At 39.1% G+C, this 23,288-nt stretch overlaps 2 protein-coding genes across 7 annotated transcripts in view; both read right to left on the bottom strand.

Moving 5' to 3' along the window:
• shroom1 (shroom family member 1) overlaps window positions 1-16,397 on the bottom strand; it is a 35,963-nt gene extending 19,566 nt beyond the window's left edge. For all 3 annotated transcript variants that reach the window (XM_073479024.1, XM_073479023.1, XM_073479025.1), the window contains exon 1: window positions 16,248-16,397. The gene's annotated coding sequence lies outside the window, so the exon portion shown is untranslated. The remainder of the gene's footprint in view (window positions 1-16,247) is intronic.
• A 2,705-nt stretch (window positions 16,398-19,102) lies between these two features.
• Window positions 19,103-23,288, bottom strand: part of aff4 (AF4/FMR2 family, member 4) — a 36,828-nt gene continuing 32,642 nt past the window's right edge. For all 4 annotated transcript variants that reach the window (XM_073479096.1, XM_073479095.1, XM_073479097.1 and 1 more), the window contains one exon: window positions 19,103-23,045. In XM_073479096.1, the coding sequence (XP_073335197.1) occupies window positions 22,918-23,045 (128 nt within the window). In that variant the 3' untranslated portion in view covers window positions 19,103-22,917. The remainder of the gene's footprint in view (window positions 23,046-23,288) is intronic.

Here is a 23,288-nt window from a genome sequence, read left to right as displayed (position 1 = left end):
TTACTGTGTTAGGAAATATTTAAACTACACATGTAACACACATTCCTTTAGGACAGGTCAGTCACTCGGTTAGAAAAAGTGCAACCATAACAAATAGATCAGATCCTCAGAGGGCAGAAAGAGACAAAACTGCACATCAAGAGGCACCACTCTTGCTTATGTATTAATGATTTAAGCTACTTGCTATATAGGATAAAATCGTTTCACTGAACTTTTGGACCATGAGGCCTTCATCAAAATATGAGCCATTATATTCTTTACTCAGCAGTGCTTGACCCTCCATTATAAAACAACTGAGGTGCCCCTAACTCCCCTGAAGAGTCTTAACTCAAGCCACTAGAAACATATCTCGAACATTTACCTGGTGTCTTGAATCAGAACTCCTTTAAAATCTTGAGTGTAAAATTGCGTGTACAACTCTCAATTATGACTCAAGTCTCCCATAGGACCTGAAAGACATCACTCCCATTGTCCACGATCAAACAGAAACAGAGAGGAAGCTGTGTTTGAAAAGGTGGAAGTGGTCGGGTGTCGAGCACTGACAGAGCAAAGCATCCAGTAGCGGGAAAAGGAAAGGCTGTGTTGCAATGCAGTGTTATCTCCAATGAGATTCAGTGTGTGTGTACTGGAGACAAACAGTGGCTGCGTGTTGCTGGGCAGTGCTCACACCAGTGTCTAAAATCTACAGCTGACCAAGACAAGCTGTCACACTCTAATAAGCTCCGCATTCCTGCCCCGATCTGGCCTTAATACTTGTTTGACAATATTAACATGCAGTCTACTCGATTAATGTTGAGGTTATGTGAAGCTGTAGAAACTGCTACTTCTGTATGTGCAGGGATGTAAATGCTAATAGTGCTCCCATTGTTAAACAACTCATGCTTACATAATGTCACACAAACAAAATGCAACAAGGTCAATAAGAATATATAAATAACACGCTCCACTATAAAAAAAAACCCTAGTTAAGGATTCAATATCCTCCTTGGTCAACCATTAACCAGGAACTGCACCATGCCAGCAGCATCGGGCTTACAAAATGAACACAGGCCTCTGCGAATGATAAACTTCTTCCAAGCAGCTTTGAGAAGACAATTACTTTTGTATTAAGGACCCCCTGGAGGGCCGCAATATGATCTAGTCACGGTGAGTTTAACTGGATACTGTAGGAATTCCTCCGCACTAGAATAGAACAAGGCTGCAGGCGATGGAGTGTTGTTTGTGTGTGTTTGGTCTAAAAATGGGCCATGCAAATTCATCATTACTGCAGCATACGGTTTTCAGTCTTAGGTATGTGTGTTAAAATCTGAGAATATAGTGATCTGGGTGAGTTAGATGTGAAAAAGGGACCATTATGGAAGCAAATGGACAAGAGTAAGTGCTGTCACATCTCACCCAACTTTTTTTTTAATACATGAATTGAAGTTGTGCAGTAAACATGTCTTGTGCTTTGCAAGCACCTTGCAGAAGTATCCACAAACTCAACTTGATGCAAGGTGGCAACTCCTGAGGGAGGATAGGGATGGGCCATCTGGCCAAAATATAATATCACCATCCACCATCTAAATTGTGACCTTTTCCTCTGTTCTGAAATATCCTGTAGACCTCACAGTTTATTTCATCATTGATTATTTCGAAATTTTGACACAAAGATTTTAATTTTTTACTGCAAATGAATATCTTTTTCCGTCTCCTTGATTTCTAATAATCAGTATGGGTATAAGCCCTGAAAAAGCCATATTGGTCGACCCCTAAGGTGAAGTTTGAAAACAGAAGAGGACAATAAATATAATCTATTTAAGTAAATTGCGTAAGCCTTCAAGATTGATCACAATCTGAAATCGTCAGATAAAATAGAGGAGAGAGGACATATGACCCAGGCCTGAGGCACACACGGCCTCAAGGGTCGCAAATGTGTGATACCACCAACAACAAGGGAACCATGGTGACAAAAGAGGGCCAGGGCGAAAAAATTTATGAAAGAAAGAAAAACATAGAAAGTGAGAAAGAAGAGACGGCCCGGCAGGAAGCTTAAGACAAACACCACAGGAAAAAAAACACAATAACAAATGACCCACTTCCTGTTCAAAAGGTGGGAAAAGTCTCAATGACTCCATCATTACGGGGAAAAAAAGCTATTGTTCTTTGGTCCCCAGTGTCTCCTAAAGCCCCTAAAGACACACTGTCTGCAGTCTTGGCAGGACAGATAATACAGAGCTCAGTACATCCCTGTTTTTTTCTTTAGCTAACATCATCGTCAGTTCCCGCCACTATTTTTGCATAGTTGTTGTTATTCTCAATTAGTTATAGTCCCAAAATTGTGAAACCTGTCACAGTCTCCCAGAGGCCAAGCTGACTTCTTTACATTGCTTGTTTTATCTGTCAAACAGTCCAAGATCTATACAATTTCAATTTACCATCATAGAGCAATAACTGAAAGCAAGACTTTTACAGTATGCACTGAATACCTACAACAGTGTCTAATAAACCAGACATGATGTAGACATGTATTTGTACCAGGGGGCAATGAGGTACCCGTGTCATCTCTTGCCTATGGCTGTCTCTGCTCTGCCAGGCTGCAGTGACCATCTCTGTCCTGTTATGTAATGAGCTGTGGTCCCACCAGCTGACCACAGACACATAACAGATGCAGGAATTCACCCACGGTGGCCCCACGAGCTGGTACTGCGTCACCCACCACGATACTGCATGACTTCACCAGCAGCACATGAGATTTAGCACATGAGAACGAGACTTCCCAGGGAGACGCTGACTTTTCAGTGCACATGTTGTTCATTAGAATCATTAATTAATCTCACAGTGACTTCTATCTCATGATTACGGGTCTGTTTTAACTCATCCAAACTGTTGTTTTTCCATCGTCTGAACCAATGAACAGAACAGATTCTGGCTTTATAAAAGACCAAGAACAAATGCCATTAACAAGTGATTTAGCAACATTAATGTACATCAAGCTGACAAGAACTAAATCTAAGCAAAGAGGTCTTAGCAGACAGAGTAGCGAACAAAGGAATCATTGTGAATATATGTGCAATACACAGAGTGTATTACTGCTGGTAAATCCATGACAAAAGCTGTTAATGGACTTATTACACCTTATACAGACTGGTGTGGCATAAAGGCCATACGATATGACCTGGTTCTGTTTTTCACAGTTTGTATTAAGCCCCTGCATTTTGTTGCTAATACTTCTGTACTTTTACTTAAGTATTTTTTTTTTAAATTTGTATTTCCAGTGTTACATTTTTGTTCAGCACGCCTCACAACATTTATTTGCAGAGGCAAAGCTGAGTGTTATGTGCTGTATTTCTTAGCTAGCATCAGGTCAGTTTTCACTTATCCAGAGAAATGTCTTGAGATGAATTTCATCTAGCTCCATCATCTAGTCAAAATAATATCAATGCCCAAGAGCAGACAGCGACTTTTTGCATTCATGCTTTCTTCACACAATTTATGGTCCTGGAGAAAGTCTGGAAAGTTTTCCAGATAACAATATAAAAACCATATAAAACAATCTGCTGACACCAAACACCTGACTCTTTATGGCAGCACTCTGACCCTGCCCTTATCACTGATAGTTCGACTGGTTTGGTTCTTTTGGCGGTGGCACACGGAGAGGAATGTACGTGATAAGCAATTAGGGCAGGTACAGCAGGTTAAACAAACAGGTTGTTCTATTCCTAGCTCTCAGTTTGAAAGCTTAAAACATAACATGCAAATCTTGTTCAAACATTCAAATTTCCAGCTGTTAATGCTGCTTATCTAACACATTGATACTTCAGACTATAGCCAGTGTTAAGTTATCCTTTAGATAAGTAGTTTTAATCCAAACGGATCCCAGGAGCAACATTTGCACTGTTGTCTGCAGGACACATCTGCTCTCACTTTCTACACTAGTTCTTAAAAATATTGTTATTTGTGCTTAAACATTATCGAGTACCCTGCAGCATTCAAATATCTCTTACATAACAGACATTCGACTATGCAGCGATCTCACCAGTTATCTACTGCTCTGTGCAGACGTCACAGCAGGTGAGTATACTGTACCTGATAAGAGGACAGTCTGCAGGACACTTCCTGGTAGAACAAACAACTGTGCATAAAGGAAAATCACAGGAATATACACCTGTGGGGTTACGTTCAATAAAGCAACAAGGTGACAAACTGAAGAGTGATATTACTTTAAAAGGAATGTTTTTTATAACAAATTATTATTTTAAGTATCAATTTATCTGTCGACTGTCTTCTGGAGTCCAAGGTGACGTCTTGACGCCCAAAGATATTCAGTTTGCTATCAAAGAGGGGAAAGAAAATCAGAAAATATTCACATTTCTGCTGCCATTTTTGCTTGAAAAAAGACTTCCTGGTCATTGGGGGCCCCTGTCTTGCATGTTTTAGATGTTTCCTTGTCTCAACACACCTGATTCAAATGAATTGTTTGTTATCGCGCTTCAGCAGAGCTTGATAATGAACTGATCATTTGAATCAGGTTTGTCGGAGCTGGGAAACATCATAAATATCCTGTCCGATCAACTAATCATTGCAGCTCTATCTACAAGCCTATTTTGTGAGAAACAAGCTCAAAGGAATCAAAAACTGCTATCAGAGTAAACCACCCTTTTTCCAACCAAGTTTTGCTCTATTTTGTTTTGCCTTTTTAACATTTGTTTGTCATGTAAAGATGGGAAAGACAGGCCTGGATCAACCCAATCACCAGAAAAGAGATGAGTTAAGTACATTTTCTTTTCTTTATTTTACAACTTGACATTTGTTAAATTTTCTATTTCTCTCCTGACACAACGATGTGCTTATACTCTCGTTAGGTTTAGGCACAAAAAACACTTGATTAGGGTTTGAAAAACATAATTGCTTCGATTAAAATACCTGTTTTGGTCACAGCAAACACGGCTGGAAATGTCCCAAGGTCTCTTTAAAAACACCCAGTTATGTCGCCACAAACATGGTTGGATATGGCCCGACCTCCCGTGAAAAAATATCCACTTTTGGTTGCCAAAAACACGGCTGGAAATTGTCCTGAGTTCTCCTCAAAAATATCCACCACTGTCACGCTTACAATATAAAGTAGTTCCACACATACCTAAACCTGCCTAAATGCAGACTCGAACTGCCGTCACCAGTTTGTCAGCCTTTGGTGCCAAGGGCGTTTTTTGCAGAGAGATACTTTCACACCAATTATGAATGCATGAATTGCCAATGAGTGATTACTAAAAGGCAAAGTGACAAAGTACATTTAGTTAAATCAAGGCCTCCTTGAGACATTTTCATCCATTTCGCTGCAACAGGTGGAAGTTAGGCTGCAGCATTGGGTTATACAGATATTGCACACCAACATCTTTAATGGGAAAACACACAAAACTTTACCCCTGTCCTTCTGCAGCCACATAAATCTTAAGTCTTTACACCAACAGACACTCCGACAACACAATCAAAATTGGGTGTCGTCGTCCCCCCCCGTAATCGTTCGACCTCCTGCAGCGGCCAAAGTCACGTTACAGTACTAAATGACCTGCTGAGCTCCAAGACAAACTGCATTCCTCGTCTGGCCTTATTGCTCCCCAAGAGCCATCTAATAAGAAGCAATTACTCCCAATGAATGGACATTTTCAGACCACCAAATGGACAAGAAGCTATACTGGGGCTAGTTTTGAAGGGGAAAAAAACACACATTCCAGTCTCCAACAGTATACAGCCATATACACTTCAGACATCATGCATAGTAACAGCACACCTGCCCAAATTATCACAGATGCACATGTTTAACCAATAATTAGAGCAAGTTCCAGTCATGCGTGAATCCTTTTGGTTACTTGGAATGGATGAACAGTAGGATAGCACATCATTTACGCTACAAGGAGCAGCATACACACAAACTCTACATATCCACTGACGTCAAAGGAGAAGGCTCACTGAGAGCAGGAGTCATTCGTGCATGGAGGTGCTGTTACAAGGGTATGTCAGTGACATCATGTCAGCTGAGGAAGGCGAAACTGAAGAAAACAAAGAGAAATGTGAGGATAAATAGGGAAAAAGGTGTGAGAAACTGGATCACTGTCTACTATCTAATATGGCGTGATGAAAGTGAACAGACATGCCTCTAATCTCTCCTTTTATACCTGCCAGGATGCTTTAAGAGGCATGAAAAGGACAGGAAAGATACACGATACGCTGCCCTGTAGAGCGGCGGCAGCTGGACAACAGGGAAACATTTGCTCAGTGTTGCAGCAGAGATTTGAATTGCAAAAGAAGCCGGCAGGCAGACGGAGACACTGTGTGAGGGCGAACTGTTAACATTCACTTTCCCCGTTGACCCCAACATGGCTGCCGCTGAAGTTACTGACAGATCTGAGCCAAGAGAAAGTAGATTTTGATCTAGTTGAGGATAGTGTACTTGCTCAATGTGATCTGCCAGTATCCGGTGATATTAAACAAATTACCATGTGGCCAGCAGTCTCCGCATTTCTGTTTTCACCCTCATAGAGTGAGGAGAGTAATCCAAGTGGAAGTGATGATCCATAATTAAGCAGATGTGGGTAACAGGTGTCCTCACATGCCTCATGTTACCGTCCTTCAAAATCCGCTAATTTATTGGCCTTGACAGCCTCTAGATCAAATCTCTTTCAATCTCCTTCTCCTCTATTTACACTTTTGTTTCCCACTTATTCCTCAGACACAGACAAAAGTTAAAGAATGTGAGGGGGAGTCTTGACACTTTCCTTGTAGAGAAAGCTGAGAAAGCTGAAAGCTGAGTTTCAGTATTTGCGAAAGGCTTTTCAACTCTCTACTTTGCAATTTTACAGTCTGAATGAAACACATGAGAGAAATATTGACATTGCCCGATTTAGTTTACTGTGAAACAACAGAGTAAAGCACACAAAAAAAAACTGGGGCACACAAAAACTGGGGCATGTCAACTCACTGGTCAGAGATCACTTTAAGTCTGACTTTGGGTCTCTATTTGTCTTAACGAGTGCTTTAGTTCATGTAGACTATTGAGACATTAGGGAGATTTACCTGACAAACAGATGCTGATTTAAGCGCCTAAAAAATGTTAACTTATTAGTCTGGAGCAGACCACAGCAAACATTTTGCCCCCCTACCGTGTGAGACAAAATTTGATATGGAAAAGGCCATAGCACACACAATAACTTGCTCACATCTCTGAAGTATCCTTTTTCACCAAGCCTGCCGTTTCTGATGGCCTGAGCTTTTAAATTTATGTCCAAATACCCTCACTGAAGTGGACTTTGGTGCACCAATCTCAATTTATGCTTGAATTTAGTTAAAAACATGGAGTCGTTCCAAATTTTAGGGCAGACTGTCCTTGGCTTCGTAAGTCCTTGCACAGAAACACAAGCATCACCAAACATTATCTAAAAGATATGCAAATAAGAACAGAACTAACAACAGGATCTAAATGACTCAGGATGAACAGATGTTATTTTAAATGAACATGTATTGCAAAACAGCCTTTGTATTACCCCGCATATAAAAAGTGTTAATTTGGGCTCCATAAAAACAAAAGCAAAGTTTGAGTAACTAGTTCCTCTCTCCTGTTTCTCGCCCTCTCAATCTCCACATCACGTCTACAGGGGGAATTTTTCTGTAAAATGAACCTGGAATAAATTAGATTTCATGGACAGGTTTTAGCGCGAGAAAAAACAAACTGCAGTTTTAAATTTTTTAGTGCAAAGTTCTCAGCTTTCAACCTGTTCCTCAATGGCTTTTCCATGCCCACATACTGTGCAAACTAGTTCTGCTACAGTTTCAAAATCACACCGTGGGATAACAAAAAGAAAAGAAAATCTTTATGGTATTAAAGCACCAACATCTGTTCAAAGTGGAGTTACCATTTAGCTAGATTTGTCATTCTTCAGGACGTTATGAAGCAAGTGATCAACACAACACGGCCAACCTATATTTCCCTAAACAGGCTCTTAAGTCTCTCAAACTGAGTAATCCTGGGTAAGCGCTTTTTCTCTGAGAAGTTTGCTTTATGCTGCAAAAAGCTATATTATGATAATAATGTAACAATGAAAAAGAAAATGATTATTTTATCCAAAATACAGTAGTTCTTTGTTAGCTCGCAGCGCTATTACCACGTGGATCATGATTTTGCACCTCCACCTCAGTATATTTGACGTTAGAACACATGTCGGAGCTGTATTGAAAGAACAGATGAGGCTAATGTGCTGATAATTACAGTCCCACCTACACCTCAGGCTACAGACAGTTACATCAACGCCTCTGCAGAGACCAAATGCTCGGTGTTAACTTTAAATCGTCCTGCTTTTGAAACATATACAGTCACCTAATAGTACTGATCATCGCAGTCAGGAGTCAAGTGGATTCTAATCTCCATTGTGTTTCGCAGCACAGAGTCTGCCCCCATGGTTAATTTTGGGGGAGGTAATCACAATGGGCTCCTTTTTACTGCTAGCAGCGCAGGTTTCCTACCTCCGAGCAGGGGAGGAGAGGGAGATCAGGGGAGGAGGGGTGGTGAGGCAGTAAAATAAATCACACAGAGATTAAACTTCACCAGAAAACAGTGCAAAACACTCTGGACTTTGTAACCTGGCAGAGAGAAATAGTGTTGTAGCCCGATATGGTGCTGCCAGAGGAAACAGTGGCATGACTACTAGGGGCAACATTACTCTTTCTAAGCTAGTTTGAATGAAAAATATACCCTTGCATTCAATTCACTGACCTAATATAAATAGCTGTATGTCTTGGCTAAATGTTTGTACATTTGAGTCACATTTTTCTTGCTGATTTCTGGCTCATTTCAGTCAGTTCATAGATTACTGGTCTCAAAAGTCCAATGGGAATCAGACTTGGTATTTACTTTTTCCTACTGATTCATGGTGGGTGGGCTGCAAACAATGATTATTTTCATTGTCAATGAATCTGTCAAATATTTTCACGATTAATTGATTAGTTGTTTGATCTGGAAAATGGTAAGAAATGTGTGTGAAAAGTGTGTCAGTGTGTCCACAGAAGAAACCAGGAAATATTTACATTTAAGAAGCTGGAATTAAAATTTTAGACTTCTTTTCCTGAAAATTTACTCAAACCAATTAAACAATTATCAAAATAGTTGGCAACTAATCGATTAATTTTTGAACCTCCAATTGTCAGTCTATTAAATGGCAGAAAATAGGGAAAATCACAACTTCTCAGAGACCAAGGGAAAGTCCTCAAAAGATATTCAGTTCACAATGATATTAAACAAAGAAAAGCAATAAATCATCTCATTTGAGGGGCTGGAACTTAATCATGATGATCTTGTTTGACATTTTTCACTATTTTTGCTTGAAAAATGAAATGATTAATTAATTATCAAAGAAGCTTTGATCATCGACTAATCATTTCATTTCATCTATGAAAAAGTCTAAAAAAAGGACTTGCTGTGCCGCTATAGCTGAGTCACAAGCTCTGACTGGACACACACAGATAGACACACACACAAAAAAAAGACATCAAGCCTCTACTTCCCAACATGTCAGACAGCTGTAAATGCCTCTTTTTATTAGTCAATATCACAGCCATATTACTGCATCTGTGGTCGGCTCAGGTCTCAGTGACAACCCCTCACCCACACCTTTTCATCAGGGGCTATGAAACCTGAGAAGGCCCTCCAGCAGACCTGTTAGCACGGTGTATTATGGAGGTACAGTACACACACACACCCTATAGTCTGACTTTCTTTATTTCCCTCTCAAACATACAAAGGATGAAGGGTTGCAGCTCAGTCCAAATAGTGAAACAGGAGCAGCTTCGGAGAAAGTCTGATTCCTTCTCTGTATAGGCCACTTTTTTGATTATCTTAACATCGGCATTCTAAAACCTTAAAATCTGTGATGTTTTTGTATTTCAGCCAAGCGGTGTGGCTTGGATTTGGATTAAATTTGGTCATTTCCGAATGGACTTTCTATAAGTGGCTTTATATTTGTTGTTCAGCCATTGTAGCTGTTGCTACTCATGCTAACTGAACACATTTCAGTTGCAGAATCCTGACAGATGAGTGTAGAGTATTACTTGTTGAATCGGTGACAGAGAGAAACGCAAACTTGTTTATTACTTAAAAGGTACCCCGTGGACTTTCTGACCTCAAGAAGGGCTATGAAGCACATGTTTTGCCAGCTAAGGTCAGAGAGAAGAAGACTGCTAACTCATAAACATTTAAATATTTTGCAAATGTTCTATAAGGGATTAAAATTTCTCACATTTGTTAGCTCATACCAAGGATCATACCGACATCTCAACAATACCATATTGTGTTCAGATAACGTGTACACGAGATGACTTTCTCATCAGAAGGAGGAAGGGATGGTGGTGGCAAGACCGCGAGACGGCTGCCAAGTGAGAGACCACTGTTGAAGATGGTGCAACCAACCTTCAACCTGTAAGCGGAAAACCATGGGATGTCGGGGGACATTTTCCAGCTGTGTTGGTGGCTATTTTTGATCAGATATTAGACCAATTTGCAGCCAAAAACCAGGTATTTTTTAAACAAGACATTGTGGCGACAGAAGCAGGGGAGCCAAAACATGATCTTTTCCTAACCAGACTATAAGCGATAAAATTGAAAATTGAACCTAATGAAACTTAAAGTTACAACACAAAGAAATGTAAAGTTTCAACAAATCTGTGGTTTGTACATTGTTGTGACACTTATATTTTCGGTCTATCTACATGTTCCCCAAAAATAGGGAAAAGGATTAGGACATAGTTTTAAAAGCTGCCTATACAAATAGGTTACTCACACACACACATACCTACATGACATACGACACTGCCATATCCCAGTGAGGGTCCTATAGGGCCATACAATAGTAAAGGTGTGGTCCTGTCAGATAACCAGAATAGGCAAGCAGACAGACACACATAACCATACACACTTTCCAGCCATCCCTCAGGGGGTCTCCCATTAGCCAGTGATAACCTCTGTCAGCCATTTGTCTCCTTTTCATCCATGTGCTCTATAGGACCTGAAGAGGACTTTCTGTTACTCTGACAAAAGAAGGAGGATCTGACAATAACTCAAAACTGCAGACCAGTGAGTGGTCAAACCCAGGTAAAAAAAAACAACAAAAAGCCCCCTGGCCCTGCCGGCACAAAAGAGCTCCGCAGTAACAACTGAAGAGAAGAAACTAGACAAAAGGTGAGGAAAGAGAGAAGGGAAGGCTGTGAATGTTTGATGGATGGTGTTAGAGATAGTTTTGCCAATGTTCAACAAACACAGAGCGTTTTGAAATCAACTCATGTGCTTCCTGTCTTGGCAGTCTCTCTGAGGAGGACCCCCGCCAAGTCTGGAATGTCAGTGAGGTGAAGTGTGCACACAGATCCCACCTGTTACATGCAGGTGTTGCCCAAAGTGAAGGACAAGATGAGGAATATATCCACATCCTTGAAATAATTCACTGAACCAGGAATGTGTTTTTCCCTTTTGGGTCAATTACTGACAGAATTGGTGATTTTTCTGTCAGATTGCAGATAAAATAAACTGATTAAAGAATAAATAAAATATCTGATTAGTAACACTTCACAGTTAGTAGCCTATAAACACTGAATAATCTGAATCTGCACAGTAACTAGTAACTAAATGTATCAAATTGGAGAGGAAGAAGAAGTATAAAATAGCAGAAAATGGAAATACTCAAGTAAAGTACCTTGCTGCAAACTTATATCAGTCCCAAATACAGTTAACCTTCCTTTTCCCAAAAGATTTCGTGCCCGGTGGCATACAAAATTGTATATAGTAAAAGTGAGGTTTATAAGGAACCAATCTCAACGCTGATCGGTCACTACTCTCTACTCTAATCTACTTCTAGTGATAAGTAAAGGCAAGAAAACTTGTCTATTGCCAGCTTGATACAGTGCTCTACGGACAGCGTATTTTCTTGTAAAAAAGTACCGTCACAAGCTTTTAAGTTGGTGGGAAAATTTTGCCACCGCTGCAACCCTAGTGTACACATCTAGCTGACACTGAGGGAGCAACACTAGTATTAATTTGGAGTTGTGTTTCAGTGACTAAGTCCAATATTCACTTTCCTTTTATCTCTGTTAGCTCTTCACAAACCCCTGAGGACAATGTCGGCTGTCTGGCGCTCGGCAGGTAGCTTACAGTGGGTTTTTAGAGCTTTTTTACTGAAAACAATACTGATGAGAGCAGTGAGAGAAAACCAATAAACTGAAAAACGCTAAGAGCTTAAATGCTCTGCAGGGTCAGGTCATAACTTTCTGCAATTTTGTTATTTTTTAATGGCCCCTTTCAAACTTTGCATTACATATAGTAATTTCATCTATTGTTTATCCAGAAATATTAAGTATAGCACTTTTAGGTAACAGCCACAAACTACTTATGTACCAGCAATCTTTGTCCCCATTATCATTGATAGACTTCAGAGGAAAGCGGTCAGATAATGCGATAGTTCAGTTGTAACCTTTATACTAGGGACAAACAGATGATTATCAACCAGGTATCAACCAGGTATCAACCTTGAAAAATACAGTCAGTTGATTCATACTTTATAAAAAAGCCAGAATACATTAGAAGAAAGTCTTCACTGTGATTATGGACATAAAGGTTCTTAATTCAGCCTCACATTACCTTCACATCTATGACTACCACAATAAAACACCTTCACAGGTTTATGCCTGTAACAGAATACATGCATAAGCTCATCAATTAGCTCAAGTTCGACCATAATGACGCACTGTTAAAGTAATATTTACTTACTGCTGCTTTTACTCTGAAGTTGAGGATTGATGTTTCCATTCACCGCAAGCCTGCTAATGACAATAACCTCATATTCCGTTCATTCTTTCCTATTACTTATTAACTCGAGGGGGAAATTTTCACTTGAATATGGCATCTTAAGCAGGCTGCACGCTTCCTCATCTGTCTTCTTATTCAAGAGAATCAAATCATTCACTTTGATCGTCTTGTCAGTGTTTAAAGAGACCTTCCTACTTATTCCTGCAATGATGTCATACGACCTACCCGAATACCTGCATGTTACAGTCATGCACTTTAAAACGTGCATCCAACGTCTTATCAACGTTCCCAAGGTCAGAGGATGACATCACAATGACTTCACAAAAAAGAACGCTACACCTGTTGCTAACTAGCCTCCATGCTAACTACAGCTGAATTATAATGTTATATCACCACGATGTGCTAAAGTTCCAGCAGGTTTTTCTTCATGACACAATGTCCTGACTTTATCTCCAATACGTCACCCTGAACAGTCTGACTTTATTACCCATTAAACCCTTGATAATTAGAGGTCTGTTGGACTTTGGTCGGCGACTGGTCAAAAACGCCACTGAATTCCCCATTCCCTCACCAAGTTAGCTATTTCCTTAATGCTTTTATTTCCTGGAAAGAACAATGCCAGTGAAAGTCTTACATCATGCAGGTTCAATGGAAGAAGTGAAAGATCACACTTCTATTACAGGACAAGCTAAACAATGCAGGTACGACTGACAGAAACCAACGATCTGTTAACTGATTTATAACTCTGACAGCTTCCTGCTACATCCTTGCGTATTATGTCACTCTGACAACTTAATGACTTCAAGCTGACACCGCGCAGAGTGATGATTTAATAACAGCGGCGTTATGTAATGTGATGTTTCATTCAATTTTTAAAACCTGAACTCATCAGTCAGTATCAGTGGTGGGTAGGGATGTGCACGATTGGTTGACGAGTTGATTAAACGTTAAACATTCACATACACATTTTAATTATATATTGACATTTTGGACTGAAATTTCATGACTTCCTTCCTTCTCCTGACTGAAGATTTCTTGTTATGTTGTTAAATAGTTTTCTATAAACGCCATTTGTTAACTTTTATTTAATGAGTTGTTGTTATGTTTTGTAGGATAAGGATAGGATTGTGGAGCCACACATTTCAGCAGCATTTAAAATAAGATAGTTCATTGAAGAATGTGATTAATGGTTTCAAAGTGCTTTTATAAACTGTGCTCAATTTTGACTGTTTTCTGAATGTTTTTTTACTTTAAGACTAGTCCACAAAAAGTGTTTAACTTGTGTTTAAACATCATGGGAATTGGTCATTAGGAAGATCCCTAGTTAGTGTAAATTTCAGCATTTTTTTTAACAGCAAGTAATTATTCATTATGAGAATCCTTGTTGCTGCAAAATTTGTCTGAACTCATAACCTGCAAAACTACCGTAGCCAAACCAGTTAGTCCATCCTTTTAGTTGTGGGCTGTGTGAAAGGTCACTGAAAGAATGTAAACATCCAACTCAAAACCACACATTCGAACACACTAAGAGTAATTTTCCACTGTTAAAAACAGGCCACAAGCCCCACCAGGTCAAACAACGGCACATCCCGAGCCCCTGACCCCTGCTATTGTGAATTAAACTTTATACATTTATACTATTTTGTTCATCAATACAATGCACATATTTCTTGTTACCTTAAAAGGAAAGAGAGACAGCAAAAGACAGAGAAAGAGATCATGTTTCAACACCTAGTTATGTCCCGTGGCTTTGTGACCCTACTCTTCTTTTATAGCCTCGCCCTTCTGTTTCCTCCATCTTTTGTTTCCTGTTTCCTTTCTTCTTTAATCTTCCTGCCACCAGCTACTCAAGCTATCATACATAAAACCACCTGTATGCAGCAATTCACAAAATGTGTATTGCTTGGCACATTGCTTTGGCTTTGTGTCAAGTCATCATGCACTGTGCACGCCAAGTCCAAACATCCTTTGGCGCATGACTACGCAAGCAGTGCAACAATAGATGAGCTTTGGATCAACAGGTGTTTGAGTTCCTGTGCATATGTTTGCGTCTAGTCTTTATGAATTACACCGACATGCATGTCTACTCTGCGCTAACATCTCTGCGAGGGTCTCTTCACAGCATCCAGGTCAGACTGCATGGGTGCATCGGAGTCAAGCCGGGTCAGCGGCCTGAGCAGGATCAAGATCGCACAGAGAACCCAGTGTGCTCCTCCTGCTCCCACCATCTGACCAACGCACCGCATGAGTGCTTCAGTTTCAGCCACAGCACAAAACACCAGTGTCTGGTTTCATCCCAAAGCAGCCCTGCCACGGCCGTGGCGCCTTTTGTTCCCACTTTAAATAAAACATAGTCCAGTCATTAGGTAGAAAGGCCCTCCTGTGCATAATTCAGGGCCAGGTATCAATTTGAGGCAATGAGATAAGGCTAGGGAAGGACAATAGTGTGTTGTTCTCACAATACTGGCAAACAACAGACATTCACCGTAAAAACTCAAATCTTACAGAGTATATTCGTTTTATTTCTAGTCAAAATATGTACTTAAAGGTGCACTATGTAGCTTTGGAGCAGAAATTCTAAGATCTTCATTGACTGATTTTTTCATGCCTCAACAAACTAAAATTTGTTTATATTTGGCGGACCCTGCCACCTTTCCAGCTTCAAAAAGTGAGAGCAGCTTGTTTATTCATTTATGGAAAAGATAAATATTTCTGAGTTTGTATTATAACCTCATTAATATTGTAAATATTAAAATTCTGAGTTGGATTTTCTTCTCCAAAAACTACATAGCACCCCTTTAATGTAAGACACTATAATCTAATGTGCCATACAGGGACTTTCAAGTAAATTTCACCTTGTATTCATCCTGATTTTGAAGTGGCATAATTTTTCCAGTGTTGCATAAGTAATGTACAGCACAGAGAGTATGGTAATGGCAATTAAATGTGATGATAAGAGCAGTCTGGGCTGCTGTTTGTCCAACAACCATCATTTTCATCATTAATTCAATTGTCAGCTGTTTTCCCCAGAGCCCAGGGTGACAAATAGGCCAACATTTAAGGATAAAAACAATTACTTAACAATAAATGTCGTAAATATGAGCATAATACTGTATAGAAAATGCAACAGGTGACGTGCTGCGTTCAAAAACACGATGCGCACTAGCTAACGTTCTTCCTAGCTTATTAAAGGACGGCGTTTATTTAACTTCACACGCGTTACAACTTCTAAAAACACTACACCTACAAAGAGAGGTTCACATAAAAAATAAATAAAAATCGTTAAGCTTCCTGAAACCATCATATGTTCTTTGTTTTTAGACGACATTGTATCGTAAAGGATGACAGTTGACAACCGAAACTGAGCAGCCACCGCAGCGATACCAAACCTGCACCTGCTGCTATTACCGAAGTCCCCTTCACGTACCTGCTGATTCCCGGTCACTTCGCGCTCCTCAACTTGTAGTCCTTGCTCCTCTCGGTTGTGTTTCCCCTTCTCGAAAGAGTTTCAGCTATAATGTATAAACTTGACGGGATAAGATTCACTTTCTAGTAGTTTGCTGACGTGCCTCGCATCCCTCGGTAATGAGCTTTCCTTTTTCCTTCGCTCCGCAGTTAGCTTACCTTATTCCCCTGGAGAGAGGGAGAAGCGGATGATAGGTAATAGAACACCGCGTAGACCAATCGGAAGCAGCGGGGGGCGGGGATTGTGGGAATACGCGACACCTCATTGGTCAGTCCGTGTTAATGGCGGATGAGTGAAAACGGGATTTTCTCTGTATTGTTTTGATGATCTTGGCTCAAGCTGAAATTAAACAGACTTTTACTACTTTACTGAATTCACTGACAGAGACACGTAATTAGTGTTAAAGAAAAGTTTAACAAATTAAATATTTACACTGTTAAGGTAAAATGTGAATCTGAATATGATAACTATTTAAAATAAAGCTAAATAAAGCTAAATAAAATGTGAAAAGACAAAGTGGCCTTGAGAAAAACCCCCATCAGTCTACATAAGAGTTAATGTTCTCAGGGCAGCACAATGTGGATTGAAAGGCGCTAATCATTTCTAAGAGGCTCTGCAATGCAAAGCTATATAAACTACTTTGAATACCTTTGTTTCATGCACAGAAAGATTAACCCGGGAAGGTCTGTTTCTTATTGAAAGTGACAAACAACTGAGGCTACACTATTTGGGTTATTTTATAATAAAGTAATAGAATATGATCATTTACCAGGCCACCACCAATGCCAAGTGGCAATACTTATTACACCATAATCAATCATTGTTAGACAGATTGGAAGAGGTGCCTTCAGGGACACACGTTAGATTAACATTTTAAGTAGGTTATTATTTTTAAGGACAGGGTGACAATATGTTACATGTCACATACATAAAGAGTGAAGCATTGGTAATATAGTGAAAAAGACTGATGTAACTTGGATCCAGTTTTGTTTTGTTTTTCTAAAATGACTGTAAATTGTCTTCAGATGAGAGAGCAAGAACTATTTTAACCATGTGATTTGTACATGTTCGTCTTTAAATCATCTACTACACTGGTTTGTTTTGTTTTTTTGCAAAAAAAACATTGCCTAAAAGCTTCCTTACCTCTAATTTCATCAGCCAGGAAGCCTTTAAATATCACAAATAAGACGATTAAACTCTTATATATTTTTTTGAAATCTCATTTCTTTCTGTTCAAGTTATCATTGGTGATGAATAAGTGATTGTAAGGCTCAAACTGATGGGACGACAGCAACGACAATAGCAGCTCATGACCACTTGGTGGCAATTTATTCACAGGTTGGGCCTGTTGATAGCAGCAAGTATTTACTGGAGTATTTTCATTTTATGCTTTACTGCTCAGAGAATATAGTACTTTTACTTCATTACATTTATTTAACAGCTTTGAAAATTAAGCTTCTATATAAAAAAAAGAAACCAAACTTAAAATGCATCACTAACACTAACCCAGTAATGCTTACTGTATATAATAAAATAACACAAAGAGGAGCCTTTTGTACTTTTGATACAGTGAGTATATTTTGTAGCTAATACTTATGTACTTATGTATGCAGAACCATTACATGTAATGACATATTTATACATTGAAATGTGGTCATTGACACTTTGCTCTTAGGCAATAAACCAATGTGAAAAATGTTTTAAACTGGGTATTTCATGTGTGTTTATTTACATTCTGAAAGAGTGTTACTTAGGTTCCAGTTGTGCACCCAAAAGAACATCAGTTTCAGAGATAAAAAGGACGATCTTGACCCAGTTTTTTGATGATAGCAGCATGGCTTACATGAGGATGCTCATACACCTCAGGGATACAAACAGTGTGTTTTGTTGCGAAACACTGAATGTAAAAACAACTTTTGTTTGCTTAAAAGAAAACTCCACAGGGAATCTCTAAGTTTACCGTTGAAAAAAAGTCCAATTTTCTGTCCTAAATAGGCATTTTATTTGTCTTATTTATCTCGAGTTCTACTTTAGTTTTCCCAAATACAAAAAACAGTATATCGTCTTGGAAAAAACATATTTCAAGGAAAGTTAATTCACAGTTACTTCATACATTAATTGATATGCATCGAGTTAGCTGGAGAACAGGTACTGTTCTGCTTTCAGAGAGGCTGAGCAGATGCATGGGTCTTAAATAAAGTTTTATGAGACTGGCATCCGTCTAATCTTGGTCGCAATTAGTCTATGAGGTAACTGGTGATCTAGTAAGATTCAGATTCAGAAAACTTTATTAACCCCACAGCTTTGAACAGACAATATTCACGTTCCTCTGTGAATCACTGAGGGTAACATAAAAAAACATGTAGCAGGTACTAGCAATGGCTATGTTTGTTGTTTACATTCAATATGATAATATTAGGTGTTTACTTATAGGTGAATGAGACATGAGGTAGCTACTTGCAGTGAGATGATATGATGAAAGCGATGCACCGATACACTCTCCTTCTCACCGCTCGTGAGGACTCGGACTCCGTCGGCGGTATTCGGCAGTTGTCTGACAGTCTGCGTTCATGGTTTGGGGGGGGGGGGGGGGGGGGGGAGCGGCTTCGGAGAGAGGCCTGAGTGCAGGGGGCAGGGTTCACTGGCTGGATACTTTCAAAATCTAGCCTGGGCTTGACGGTTTTTCCAATTTACCGACCTGAGCTTTAATGGATTCTCTGGCTGCATTTTTAGAGTAAAATAAATATTGAGACAAGACATGAGATGCGTGATTCAAGCTGGCTCATGCTGCTGAAATAAAAATAAGTAACACTCCATTAAACATATCCATATATATTTTATTCTCAATACGGCAAAATACAAAGAATATTCAGGACAGACTCTCATTAGTCACAATTAATACTCACTTCACAAGAATGCTTTTAAATTACATAAACTAAGTTTGAAGATCAAACTCAATGAGTACCTTTAATCATATTGCATCCATCATATATAGTATCTCTATCATCAGTTCTCTTAAAACTAATCCAATTTAGACTATTGTACATAGTGTATGCTGCTGGTCTCACTCCAGAGACAACTTTTAGAAAAAAAGGTGTTATACAACATACTGTATAAACTGCTACAACTGTTTTGACCTGTAGAGAAATACCTCTGTTTCAAAAGACATGTTGGACCAATTGTTCAAAAGGGACAAATAGTAAATACATCTCTCTCATGAGGACGAAAACAGACGCGGTTTTACACAACGGACTGTACACACCATCCATCCATTCATCCATCCCATGAGATCAACAATATACATTTCATGAAAAGTACACGCCTCCATATCAAATACAGAGAAGACAAAATATTCGCACTTGGATCTAGAGACATTAATGATTATTTGGCGACCGTGATACTGAGAGACAGTGAAGCAGAAGACAAAGAATACGAGCACGGTAAGAAAAAAGACTGAGAAATCAATCTGATATACAGTGTTAAGAGACTGGGATGTCGTCCGTAACAACTTGGAAGAAGAACACAAAAGCCCACAGAGGAAAAAAAAAAAAAAAAAATGTGCATAAAGTATCTCACAAATGTATTTACAGCATTTTTAAATTTCAATAAAAATGTCAACCTGTAGTAGAAATTCACCCTTAAAGAAATGTTATATTTACAATTTATACATTTGTATTTAAATAGAAACATGCAAGTGTTAACATCTTCCTACTGAATGTCAAAAAAACTCATCTTACCCTGGATTCTTTCAAGTTAGAATTAATATTAATCACTACTTACAATGAAATCTCATCATGAACAACCCCAACACATTTACATCTTCCTATTTCATAAAATGGTACTCCTTAAAATGGCAAAAATAGAAAAAAATATTAAGCAAAGGGGCAGAAAAATAAATAAGTGTGAGTAGCAAACTGTTAAAAATTATTCTAATGCTAAATTTTGTACATTTTGACTACAAGATAGTGTAGGGAACACAAGGCGCGGACCTGTACTTACAAAGTGTACCAGTGTATGAAGACATTAACTGGGCTGGCAAAACCCACAGAGGAATTCCTATGAGAAAAGTGGCCTCCAGCTTTAAGTACAAAATGGCTCATGCCATCTGTGTTTGGTTATAAAAACAGATCTATATACACATATATACTAAACCAGTACACAAAAATTGCAAAAAGCTAAAGGCATCGGACACTTGAGTTCAACAGGTTTCTCACTGAGGCGGAAAAAAAGGAGCGGGGGAAAAAAATCCCAAGCCTAAAAAAATTAAATCTTTTCCACAGAGACAGATCTTTTAATTTTTTGTAAAAATCCTGCATAGATTAAAATAATACCTCCTCTGACTTTTCTCTTCTTCAAGTGCAAGAGGAAATAACAGTGTCCCCTCCTACGATAAAGGCCAGGGAGCCAGTGAAGGAAAGAAGAGACAAAACACAACAAAAAAGGTAAAAACCTGGGTCAAATAGTAATTCTTCAGATTTGTTTTCTCTTGAGATGAAAAACAAAAAGTGTAAGATGAGGTTTCGACTCTGAAAAAACACAAATGTTTGAAAATCAAAAGAAAAGGACCATAAAGTTACAGAATATCACAGTTCTGAAACTTTATGGTAATTTTCCTTTACAACAAAACCAACGAATACTTGTTTCCATGAATACTATTTGGGCCAGGCTTTAATATTTCCAGCATGTTTTAGTCGGAAGTGGGCTGAAAAAAAAAAAAACATACACAAAAAAAAAAAAAAAAAAAGGCCATCCTTCATGTCATTGACGATTACCAAACACCCCAATGTCAGCTGAGATCTTGGGTGTCGTGTGTAACGTCTTCATTCAAAACCACCACCACCTATATTCCCCTTGATGACAACCAGTAATTTTAAATAACCAACAGAAATGTTCACACCTGGACAGCTGACACACACCTTTACCCCGCCGGCTGTACCACGCTATGATGCCTTTCTTATCTACCGTCTATGATTAAGATTTTAAAATTTAAATAGGAACAATTACACATACAAATACTTTGCATCTTATAACCCTTGTTCAACCCTGTTTTACAAGTATGCATTTGAAAAGTTATACTTCTGCTTGGCCAGAAGATGAAAAAGGAAAAACAACTGCTTGGTATATAAATAAAATCTATATTGGCCGTTATATTTTTGAAATATATAAATCATAGATTTAAAACTCTTTGTTCTATAAATGCAACACTGCTAATGACTCTAAAAAGACATCCTTCCTTTCAAGATGAATTTGCTTTAGTTGTGCCAATTTAGTGGTCACTCAGGCCCAGTTTTTATTATAAACTGCAAATGTGAGTAACTGCATTGCGTACGTGGAAATGATTTCAATACTTAAGACACTCCCTGCTGTTCCTTAGAAAAATACACACTGAGCAAACAAAGGGGATCAAACATGAATAACACTGTGTGGAAGTGACTCACCCTCGAGGAAATTTCTCAATGAACAATGTAGCTACGAGCGTTAAAAACATTTCATAGGAGGAGATTTGTATTCTGGAGCTTAAAAGACAGCAAATCTCTTAGAGAGAACATTGACATGATCAATTTTATTAAGGCCAAGTGTCTAAAAGCTCCTGCTAGCGGCCTCTAGAGGCCATGCTGCTCCTTACATCAAGCCAGACCAACTAGCAGGGCCACAAGAAGTTCATGATTGTGGGAAATTAAATTACACTGATCAATAAAGAGAACATTTATAAATACATGTGAGTCAGAAGTATTAATCTGCTGTGCACAGTAGCCCTTCTACAGTCCTTAAAATCTTGTGGGCTTGCTCCAAGATTAACCTTTAACGACAAGAAACTTTGAAGGAAATCATGTAAGGTATCGTAATTTGTGCCCAACAATCTGTCATCTAAAATGACTGGCATAAAAAACATAATTGTCACCAGCTTCCATCAACTGCTAAGTGTTTTAAAATGCAATGAATGAGTTAAAGCAAAAAAAAGGAGGAGGAGAAAACAAAAACCATGTATTCAGATATGATGGGTGGCTGTTTGTTTTCCTGGAGCTCACATACAAGGCACAAAAATGATAAAGAGAAACCTTCATTTTAAAGCACCTTTGGTGTTCATGGGAGGTACTTTGGTGAAACAAAGTCAAATAAAAAGTTAAAAGCCAAAGTAGCCTAAAAACCAAACCCCATTTTTAAGCAAATTCATAACACGCTTCCATGCCGAATAGATAAAAACATGGCCTTCGAAGATTTTTGTAAGAATGCCGATCCATGAAGCGTGGCGGTAAGCTCTTTTTGTTCCTGTGCTGCAGTTTGGATGCTTCTCCCTGTGTGGTGCCGTCGACGGTGTGAGATGCTTAATTGCTCAGTGTTTTTGGCAAGCTGGTGTAGGAAATGGACACAGTGTTGGAGATATGTCTGAGAAGTTCATCACGTGTGGAGGAGGACTGTGTGTGTGTGTGTGTGTGTGTGTGTGTGTGTGTGTGTGTGTGTGTGTGTGTGTGTGTGTATACAGTACGTAATTGTATGTGTGTGTCTGTCTGTGTGAGCATGCTTTTGTGTCCTTGAGCACATGTTGCTGAACACACGAGGCTGAGGTGTGTGTGTGTGTGTGTGTGTGTGTGTGTGTGTGTGGAAGCAGCGTGCAGGGAGCCAGTCCTCGCTAGGGAATAAGCTTTGCGTCCAGGCGCAGCCAGTGTAGGCCCTGCCGTGTGTAGCGCACCAGTTCTGTCATGCTGCTGGTGTTGAAGATCAGAGGACCCATCACCTTGTCCAACTCCAGGAAGAAGTCTGAGGAAACAAAAGACACAATGTCAGTTTGAAAGCGGGTTAACTCGGGGCAAATCTATTATTACTTTCTGCTTCCACAAAAGGACAACGCATCTGTGAAGTTTGCAGAACTACAATTATCTTTTAATCTGTTCTCTATTCTTTCAAAATCAATTATTTGTTCAGTCTATTAACATGATGCTAAACATGTACGTCATTGTAACAAACTGACACAAGGTATTTTATATGTAAAATGTTTAAATA

Source organism: Pagrus major, chromosome 13 (genome assembly GCF_040436345.1).
Source record: "Pagrus major chromosome 13, Pma_NU_1.0".
Lineage (NCBI taxonomy): Eukaryota > Metazoa > Chordata > Actinopteri > Spariformes > Sparidae > Pagrus > Pagrus major.
The sequence above is the reverse complement of the archived record's forward strand: the minus strand, read 5'-3'. Positions and strand labels throughout refer to the sequence as shown.